Source organism: Cucurbita moschata, unplaced genomic scaffold, assembly GCF_002738365.1.
Source record: "Cucurbita moschata cultivar Rifu unplaced genomic scaffold, Cmos_1.0 Cmo_Scf00040, whole genome shotgun sequence".
In the NCBI taxonomy this organism is placed as follows: Eukaryota; Viridiplantae; Streptophyta; class Magnoliopsida; order Cucurbitales; family Cucurbitaceae; genus Cucurbita; species Cucurbita moschata.
This window is the reverse complement of record NW_019268556.1, coordinates 1,758,694-1,769,578: the sequence shown is the minus strand read 5'-3', so window position 1 is coordinate 1,769,578 and position 10,885 is coordinate 1,758,694. Positions and strand designations below refer to the sequence as shown.

The 10,885-nt window shown below is 36.6% G+C and overlaps 1 protein-coding gene and 1 non-coding gene across 2 annotated transcripts; both read left to right on the top strand.

The window, feature by feature from the left end:
* The first annotated feature begins 202 nt into the window (after positions 1 to 202).
* LOC111432753 lies at positions 203 to 1,184 on the top strand. Its single transcript, XM_023069687.1, has 2 exons — positions 203 to 349; positions 630 to 1,184. Exons 1-2 carry the CDS (start codon positions 203 to 205, stop codon positions 1,095 to 1,097), a joined length of 615 nt encoding a protein of 204 aa, XP_022925455.1. The 3' UTR covers positions 1,098 to 1,184.
* A 7,333-nt stretch (positions 1,185 to 8,517) lies between these two features.
* TRNAI-UAU lies at positions 8,518 to 8,591 on the top strand. Its single transcript has one exon. It is a non-coding gene; the product is annotated as a tRNA-Ile (tRNA).
* Positions 8,592 to 10,885: the final 2,294 nt, after the last annotated feature.

Sequence of the window (10,885 nt, the reverse complement as noted above, 5' to 3'; positions counted from 1 at the left end):
CAGCTCAATTTGCCGCTCATGCTACTCAAAAGGATGATGGCATGCCTCCAATCGAAGACATTTTTGCACCTTTGAAGGCTGAGCTCAAGCTTGCACGACACGAGATTGCAATGCTTCAAGATGACAACAAAACACTAGATCGTCTAAGTGCCTTGACCAAGGCCTCTATTGTGGATGATTTACGGAAAATAATTAAGAGTTAATGAAACAGATAGAGATTTGTCATGAAGAAAACAAAATCTTGGACAAGATGCACCGACTGAAAGTTGCTGAGGTTGAGAAATTAACTCAAACTGTGAGGGAACTGGAGAAGGTTGTCCTTGCTGCGTGGTGTGACTGCTCGGATGCTGTGAGAGATTATCCGCGCAAAATTTAGGAGATGAGAAAAAGAAAATTCTGGACAGAGAGTTGCCTCGTGCAAAGGTGTCAGTCAATAGAGTGGTTGTAGTAGAAGCATATGAAAAGATCCAGAAGTTACTCATTGAAAAGCTTTTCCTTCGGCACTGAACAGGTCCCCATTTGAAAATTTCCAATATTGAAGATGAACCAAGGAAAGGACTTGATTCCAACCATGGCTTCTCCTTGTCGGATTGCGAAGAAAACATTGTATCGTCTCCTGCCATTGATCAATTCTGCCACCACAGTTCGCTACCGCTCTGTTGCCACAAGCACAGTCGCAGGCCGCTGTAGAATTGGTTCCAAAGAAGCCATTGCCTGAAAAAGGCAAGCTCTTGGAAGCAGTTGTGAAAGCAGACCCTCTGCTTCAGATTCTGCTTGTCGCCGGACCTCTTCCTGAGTGGAGGCACCCACCCACGCCACTTGAATCCTTCGAGATCCCACCAGTGAGAGTTCCTTCAACGCCACCACGTGCGTGGTACAAGCGTTTTGAAAAGTTTCTTTATAAACATACTCTATTTTTCAAGAAGTCATTACAAGGTACTTTCTTACTTATATGTGTTTATGAAGAGGACCTTATATTTACCGGAAACGATGAGGCTTTGTTGAGTTCTTTAAAGGAATGCACGATGAAGGCATTTGATATGAATGATCTTGACGAATGCGATATTTCCATTATCCATGTTCCACTATTAAGCTGACCAGAAATTCAGTCTTGCACGGTCGAAGCAAACACATTGATGATCGTTTCCACTTCCTCTGTGATTTAAGTAAAGATGAAACTGTGATGTTACAAAATTGTCATACTAAGCAAGTGGCTAATATCATGACAAAACCTTTTATTCGAGTTGTGTTTGAGAAGCTACCCATGTTGCTTGGTGTCTATCAAGATCCTTAAGTTTGATCTAAAGACTTCGCCATTAGTTTAAGGGAGGAAATGTTGAAAAAGATTTAGTTGTGCATTATTAGTTTAAGTGAGGGAATATTGAAAAAGATTTAGTTGCTATTTTTATATTTTAGTTCCTGAATATCATATCATTTATCTTATGGGGTATCATAGATATGATCTCATGCCAGATTCTTTGTTTTGGCATGATATTCTGCTTTGGGTTAAGATTTTATTTTTATTTTTATTTTCAGTTAAACATTATACTGAATTTCTTTCCTTTTGCAAACTTATCTTCATTAAGTTCATCAGTTTTTACTACGGTAGGTGGATGATATACTAACTATAGGATCCAACATGAGAGAGATAAACCACTTGAAGCCAAGTATCTCTTCCGTATTTGAGATGAAAGATTTGAGTGTAACTAAGTTTATTCTTGGGATGAGGATTTCTCGATATAAATCTATCGACAGATTAAATCTACATAACAGAAGTACATTAAGAAGGTGTTGTCAAAATTCAGAATGAATGAAGTCAAACCGAGGAGTACCCCTTTTGCAAACTTTGTTAAATTGTCAAAGACCACTCTCCCAAGACAGTTGAAGAACATGAGTACATGACATCAGTTCCATACGTTTCTGTCGTTAGGATTTGATGTTTGCTATTATCTGCACTAGACTTGATATAACACATGGAGTGGGAGTTGTTAGCAAGTACATGGTAAACCAGAGAAATAACATTGTGAAACTATGAAATTTCTTTCGAGATATTTTAGAGGTACATCTAGTACTTCACTTTGTTAAGACAATGACAAAAGAGTTCTGCAACGTTTTGTGGATATTGATTTTAGTGGAGATAAAGATTCTACTAAGAGCACATCTGGATAAATCCAAACTATAAATAGAACAACAGTAAGTTGGGTGTCCAAGTTTCAAAGTTATGTCACTCTTTCATATACTAAGACTGAGTATGTGGTAATAGCGGTAGTATGAAAGAAGATGATATGGATGACAAACTATCTAAAATAATTAGACAAGAAGTTACATAAAAGGATGACTGAATGAGTCTTCAAATGAGAGAATTATTAGGTCATTGAGTCTGCTACTTATTTATAGTTTACTTTATACATTATCATATATATATATAGATGACTTAGATGGTAGATGGTTATATATGATGGATAACTATACGTAGTAATGTTATATATAGTAAATTAAACTATATAAATATGTTAGTGAATTGAAAATATACCTTCTTTATCTTCTCTCCCTTATAAACCTTTACTTAATATTCATCATTACATTTTGTTTCCGGTTCTTTATATTCATCTAGATAGAGTATGTGAGATGTTGTGCAGTTTTAACAACATCGTCTAACCATTTTTCTTTAAGGACTCCTGCCTTTAAACCCTTGACACGAATTTTCCCTGAAAATTATTTACTGTTTATAGGTATTTATGATTTATCTCCAAGATTAAAGATATTTCTTAAAATTGAAGCAAAGGTTGAACTCTTTATTGTGTGAGATTTTATTTTTACCACTCAATTTCAAGGAGGCGTCACTCAATTGTTAACAACAAAATTTTCGGTGTTGTTGAAGGTTTATTTATAGATGGGATAAGACTTTAGAAGTTGATAGCTACTGAGTTATACTTACCCATTTTTTTTTTTTTTTTGAAGTATTGGTCGAGGTGAGGAGGTGCTAGAGAGTTGTACTGTCATGAAGAAGTGTGGATAAGTTCTTTTTTTTTTTTTTTTTTTGAGTTGTTATTGTCATTAGGTTGGGTCTGGTTCAGTTGCTGTTTGGCAACACCTGTTTTGTTAGGATGTTTTCTTAGAATTTGTGCTATGTTGTTTATGACTTTAAATCCCACAATTTTTATTTACTATGTTTATACTTTTATTTTTATTTTTATTTGCCTTGTTTTTTCACTTCGTCATGGTCTGAAATTTGAAATCTAAAAAATTGGATCGTGACAATACAATGACCGAAGATTATCACAAAAGCAAAAGATTGATAGTTGTTTGAACATTCATTTACTTAAAAACATCCACTGAAAGAATGTAAGAAGCAAGGTAGGAACCACACTCGGGTAGTAAACTCGAGTTGAGTGTAAAAAAATATATATGTATTGATGACTTCGTGGCCCAATAGATAAGGCGTTGGTCTACGGAACCATAGATTATAAGTTTGATCCCTAGAGAAGTCGATAGGTGCCTGAAACTACTAAAAGTATGCTCAAACATTAATACTTTGTCTTTATGGTGGCTATAAGACCAATACACCATAGCGTCGCACCTGAGGCCTCCTTTTCTAGCTCTTGAACAGGACCTGTATCGAGGCTCATTTTCATCTTTGGAGCCTTTAGAAAAAGTACACTCTTTTTTTGGCACATGAATCACCTCTGATTACACCTTGGAGGCTACTCTGATATCATGTTAGAAACCATGAACCTCCATAATGGTATGATATTGGCCATTATGAGCATAAGCTCTCATGACTACAAGCTTGATGTAAACTATTGTTCTGACATGTTTAGGTACATCTTTTTAGATGACAAGACTAGATAAATCTTGAGATATTGTAATATAACTTTTGATGAAAATATCTGTACAAGGACAAAAAAAAAAAAAAAAAAAACAATGTTACAAGACTAACGCAAGTTTGATTTGAGATTAAGTTGCAAAAAAAATCACCTAGTGATGTTGTAGTAGAAACTATAGAAACTCCTGAAACTTTCGTTGAAGAACTAGAGGTGGAGCAAATAACACTTTAGTAGGTGCTGAGGACATTATCTAGATCTACCAGAGAACCAGATAGATATTCATCTTCACTACACTATCTGTTGTTTACTAATCAACATGTACTAAGTCTTTTCATGAGACCCTACATGTGCAAAATTTAACAAGGTAGGAGTAAGCCATGGATGAAGAGATAAGTTCACATGAAAAGAATAATATGTGAGTATTGACTGAGTTACATACATAAAAGTGCTCAAGTGGATGTTAAAAATCAAGGCCTAACTAGATAGCAAAATGAGGTTTAAGGTTTGATCGGACATTCACAAAAGAAAAACATTGATCATATCGAAATCTTTTCTCCTATTTTTAAGTTAATTATTATCCAAATTTTGTTGAGTATTGTTGCAAATTTACACATTGAGCCAATGGAGTTTAAAATAACATTTTTACTTAGAAGTATCTATAAGGAGATTTATTATATGTAGCAACTGGAAGGGTTTGTAGTTCCAAGCAAGAAACATATGGTGTGTAAGCTCAATAAGAGCCTAAAGGGATTGAAACAAGCACCGAGATAGTGGTATAACAAGTTTGATTCCTTCAAGTGCAAAAGTTGTTTCCACGGGAGTAAAAGGAATCCAATATTTATGTTCGTCATGATATCATGCAGGGCTTTTCTTTTATGTGGCGTCCAGTGACATGTAATGCATTGTGTCCGACAAAGTTAGGCCCAAAGAGTACGTAGACGAGCCTTCTTGGTGAGCCCATGTGCACATACGTGGGCCGTGTGTGGAGAAGTACCATACATCCAACCCTGCTCGAATATGAAAATAGCCTAAGAATATGTAATGTTTATAAAAAATAGGTCTCACTCATGTTTTACATGTGATTGCATATCTAACCCCAATAGTGGAGTGATATACTAAATATTTCATAAAATATTGAATTTTTAGGTAATAAAGCCCCTATAAACGAATGATAGTAAAGCCCCTATAAATGAATGATGGTGAACGCTAGGCCATGAAATTAGAATAGTCATTATAGGCACAATATGGCAATGAAATGTTTTGAGTTTTAAATTACTAGATGATAGGTTGCATTGAATTTCTATTTATAGTTATGTATTTTTCTCAAATTTTATTTATGTTTAAAACTTCGTTGAATTTTATGATCCAAACTATTTATATTAGTCTATGACTTTATTTATGAATTTAGCATTAAATTCTTAAGCATACATAGTTGATGTCACTAATTAGGTTAAGAAAATTAAGGGCGTGAAGTTGTTATTTCAAATATTACATTTTTCTCTTTTGCTCATAAGACTTGTTATTTTATTCCAATCTTGATCTTGGTTACAAAATATCGCTAACAATTCCTTACATATGTAAATATAGTAACTTAAATATCAAAGTTGGAGGTACGACGTGCCAACGAACTAAGCATAACACTTTTAGGAAGATGGGATAGGACCCGTACATCAAGATTGTTTTAGCAAAGTCTCCAAGTAAGAGACCTTCCTATTAAAATTATGCCGTTTTGTTTTTCTAGAATACAATTGGATGTGTATACTATTCTATGAACGTTTGTTGTTTCTTGTTTGTTGTCATAGATATTAGACTAGAAAAATATATGTTTTGGGGTTGGATGTGTGCATCTTTTGATTATTTAATGCAGTAAATGTGGTAGGGGTTATACGCTACGCGTATCGGATAACCAACCATTAACAATCACATGTGGTGATTGCTAAAAATTGTTTTTGTGGTAAAGGTTACATGTTGTGTGTATCAGATAGCAAGTCACTAACGATTTTACTGAAAGGAGTATCCCGATAATGATTTTATTGAAATGTCTTTTAGCATATTTTCATGTCTTTTAAATTATATAAACTTTTAGGTGTTAAGTGACGTCTCCAAACACTACGTATGCTGAAAGTTGGGTCAGTACACTTTATATTCAACAAATTCTCTCACTTTTCCTAGAAAAAATAAGATGTAAGCTCTCATGACTAGGAGCCTACTAACGTTGCAAAGTTAGGGGCATGACTCTAGTACCACTTGTTCTAGACATTGATGCTCCATATATTCTCATAATGGTATAATATCAGTAAAATTGAACATAAACTCTTATGATTTAATTTTAATTATTTTCGTGAAGTGCCTCTTAATACATATTACTAGATTCAAGTTTTTTTTTTTTTTTTTTTTTTACATTGATATACTTTTAAATTTTATTATGTGTCATGATTGACATCAATTTAATGATATTAGAAAATTTTTGAACTATTAATTCATAAAAATCTCAATTAATTTATAATTCAATTTGAATATATATTTTGAAAAATTATATTCCAAAAGTTAAAAAAAAAAATGGTTGGAGAATAAATAAATAAAAACATCTAAACTAGGCTCATACATTAAGAGCTACCAAATATTGATTATAAAACATCTAACTATTTATATTCAAATCTGTAATTAAGATTTACAACCCAATGGATTAGGTGATAGTCTATGAAACCAGAGATTTTGGGTCCGATCTCCGATCTCCAGTCGATACTTGAATCAAGCTAGTAAACTGGCTCAACCCATAGGGTTAGAGTTAACAAACACCAAACAGAGTAGAGGACACATAATGGGTGGTTTTGTAGATACTTACTATTAATACATAAACTTGAGGCCGAGAGAGAATCAAGGAATGATAAAGTACTCATTTCCTAATGAATTAGGTGCATCTCGATCCCCAGTTGGTACTTGAATCAAGCTAGTAAAGTAGCCCATAAAGTACTCCTTTCCCAATGAATTAGGTGCATCCGATCCCTAGTCTAGTAAAGTAGCCCATAAAGTACTCCTTTCCCAATGAATTAGGTGCGTCCGATCCCTAGTCGGTACTTGAATCAAGCTAGTAAAGTAGCCCATAAAGTACTCCTTTCCCAATGAATTAGATGCGTCCGATCCCTAGTCGATACTTGAATCAAGCTAGTAATGTAGCCTACAGGGTTAGAGTTAACAAACACCAAACAGAGTAGAAGACAAATAATGGGTGGTTTTGTGGATACTATTAATACATAAACTAAGGCTGAGACGAGGAATGACAAAATATTCATTTCCCAATGGATTAGGTGAAACTAGAGATTTTGGGTCCGATCCCCAATCGATACTTGAATCAAGCTAGTAAAGTAGCCCACAGGGTTAGAGTTAACAAACACCAAACAGAGAAGACAAATAATGGGTGGTTTTCTGGATACTATTAATACATAAACTGAGGTCGGTACTGGAATCGAGCTAGTAAAGTAGCCCATAGGGTTAGAGTTAACAAATACCAAACAAAGTAGAAGACAAATAATGGGTAGTTTTGTGGATACTATTAATACATAAACTGAGGTCGAGAATCGAGGAATGACAAAGTACTCCTTTCCTTAGGTACAGGGCTCATAGAGATTCCAATTTTGGGCCTCAGTTTTTGCATCATGATCCACATCTAATATAGGTATTGGGACTGGCATATGGATTTTTAAAATGAACTGTTGGGAGGGGACTGATGTGGATTTATGAAGGCGGATATGAGAGAACTAATGTACGGAGGATTGTAGGATAACAAAGGAGCTACTTGCGATTGTTGGAATGCCGAACGCATTGCAGCATGTCGGTGGATATGGTTTCTACTTCTTAGATTAGTCTTCTCCATTATCTTCTTGAACCTAGTCAAATCAAGTATGACTGATTCCGAGGTTGTCGTACTGAACGTACTAGTGTTGGTGGTGAGAACCAGTGGCAGCTCACCCTCCGAATCTACTAGGCTTTAAATTACCTCTAGTCTCTTCCGCACTTGATTCTCAAATTCAGGTTCTGTGACGTCGAATTATGATTGAAACTGAGTTTTGACTCAACGGAGATGTTGGTGCATCACTTTGACATAAGTTACATATGCTCGCAAGGCGTCGGCCAATTTCAGGCTCTTTTGCAATAAAAAATCATTTCTTCAGTGAAACCAGACAAAACATTGGCTAAATTGATTTCATTTGCATGAGAGGGCTTTGGGACAATCAAGGTGTCAAAGATCCTCATTTTGACGGTTCACGACTTTCTTTCAATTGATGGGGGTTACCCTCTATTTGTGGACCACCCAAATAATGCATTTCCAAATTACTACCTTGTTGCCAAAATGAAAAGGAAAAGATGTTCTCGCTTATTAGAAGAATTGAATGCATACTCTTATTTAGAGCGTTTCGAAATCTAAGAAAAAGACAAGGCAAGCAGATATATAAAATTCTTTCCTTCAATTTCTTATTCCTTTTCTTTCTATCACATCTTCAAATTCTTCTTCTTCTTTTTTTTTTTATTGGGTGTTACAGATACCTCTCCCTAAAACTCGATTCTGGACTAAATTTTAAAGTTTAGTTCAATTGATCGGTAGAAAACACTTGAGTAACAATCTCTTATTATTTATACGTTTCTAATAATATTATTTTCATACAAATATTAATTTATTTAAAACATTCAAGGTTCTGTAGCTCAGTTGGTTAGAGCGTTGGTCTTATGAGTCGAAGGTCGCGGGTTCAAGCCCCGCCAGAACCAAACCAAAGATCACTTGTAATCTATAAGATTTCCCCCATTTGTCAACGTGTGAGGGCCTTTTGAGTACATAAGTAGAATACATGTGGGATAAGGAAAACTCCTAACCTAGGTTGGTACTTCTTAGAGCCCAAAGTAAAACTTGAGGTAACTTACTATGTTACGTTTGGGATAAGACCCTGCAAGTAGATAGCTTACTGAATATATTGGTCGAGGTGAGGAGGTGCTAGAGAGTTGTATTGTCATAAAGAAGTGTCGACCTGGGCATAAGTTCTTTTTGTTTTTTTGGGTTTTTATTGTCATAATGTTGTATCTCGCTCCCTCGTTCCAGTTCCTGTTCGCCAACCCCTGTTTTGTTATGATGTTTTTTGGATTTTGTACTATGGTCTTGTATGACTTTAAATCCCGCAATTTTTTTTTTACTGTATTTACACATTCATTTTTATTTTTATTTGCTTTTGTCTTCTCTCTTAGTCATGGTCTGAGATTCGAGTAGCGTACCTGTGACAACTGCGTCAGGCTGGTCAGCTTGCCTGGCTGTCGTTGCATGGTTTACAGCTCGCCCCTACTGATGTTGAGCACCTTGGCCCCTCTGCTGCTGTACCGCAAGCCGGTTGATACACTGATCGTTCCTCTGAGGGCAATCCACTACAAAGTGCCTTACTTGGCCACATCTGTAGCAGGCGTCTGTTCCTGCCCTGCACTCCCCTATGTGAGGATGCCAACAGTTAGGACAAATGGTCATGTTCTGCACCGGGGCTCTTCTTCGTTTCACAATGCGGCCACGAGGCGGTCTACAAGTTCTGGGGTGGCTATGGTCTGTCCCCTTTCCCTGAGATACAGTGTGGGATGATTGTGTTGTTCCCAATTGTAGCTTATCGATACGGGGCGTGTCGATGAGGGTCGCAACTGATGGGCTTTCGCATAATCGAAGGATGCTTGGGCTGTCACATTCCCCTTCAGATCCTCCCTCAGGCCTGCAATAAATCGTTCGGCCTTCAACTCATCAGTACTAACATAGGCTAGAGAAAACCTTGCCAGCCTATTGAACTTTAAGTCATATTCCTCCACTGACCTGTCTCCCTGTTTCAGTTCGAGGAATGATACCTACATTTTTACTCTGGCAATGATTAGGTAATATTTGCAAAGACAAGCATCTTTAAACTGGCATCAGGTAATAAACTCCCCTTGTGGTATAATGGTCCTCTGAGTGCCCTTCCACCAGAAGTACACCTCTCCTTTCAACATATATGTCCCACAATGGACTTGATACTTTAGTGGGCAATTCATAAAATGGAAGGGCGTTTCTATGGCCTCTAGCCAATTCTCTACGGCAATGGGATCCACCTTGCCTCCATCAAAGGAAGGAAGTTTATGCCTCTGGAAATCTTTTAGGTAGCGGGACTCCACAGTCATACGACAGTTTATAACTTTGGAAATCTTTTTAGGTAGTGGGACTCCACAGTCATAAGGCATTTTATGCCTCTGAAAATCTTTTCGGTAGCGGGACTCCACAGTCGTAGTCCCTGAATCTTTGGCCCCTTACCCTACTGACAAATTAGCCATCATTGTCTACATAATTTGGTTCATCAAAGCCTGATTTTCCATCGAGGTCATCATGAACATCTAAAATATCTCTTATGTGGGCATGGCTAACGGCTGGTTGAGTGGGACTTTTGTACTAGTGGTTGGAACCAACGGGACCTTCTCAGAGAAAAGAGCAATAGGGGGTGTATCGAGCAATCTCCGGGCCTTGACCTTCTTTTCGCGCCTTTTTATTCTTGATGGCTATGGTATGGTCCCCTCGCTACTTTAGGTGTAGGAACTAGGGTGTCCTGAACTTCCTCTCTTCTTACCCTTCTGGGTCCGGGCCCAACATAAGGTTCGCGTCTCTTTGGTGCCATTATCTACCACAACAGAAAAAAGGATGGTTACAATTCATTCGTAGCACATCTTCTAGGTAATGTACGATAATAAAGCCATAGAAGGTCATGCTATACTCTATAAATAACTTTTGTCTCTATGTTTCCATCACGTGAGAACATCTGGTCGTGAGCGGTATGTGTTTGACGAGTGTGGTCACAGAGGATACCTCTCTATCCTAAATGTCTAAAGGACCTATAACCTGGCCTCTGATACCAAATCTGTCACGACCCAATATTTTACTACGGACCGTGACTAACAACGACACATGAATGCAAAAAATAATTTAAGTTTGCAATAGAAAAAAATCATTTACTTTCAATAAAATTTCAAACGACAAACAAAAACAATTAACAGTTAGGAAACAAATTACG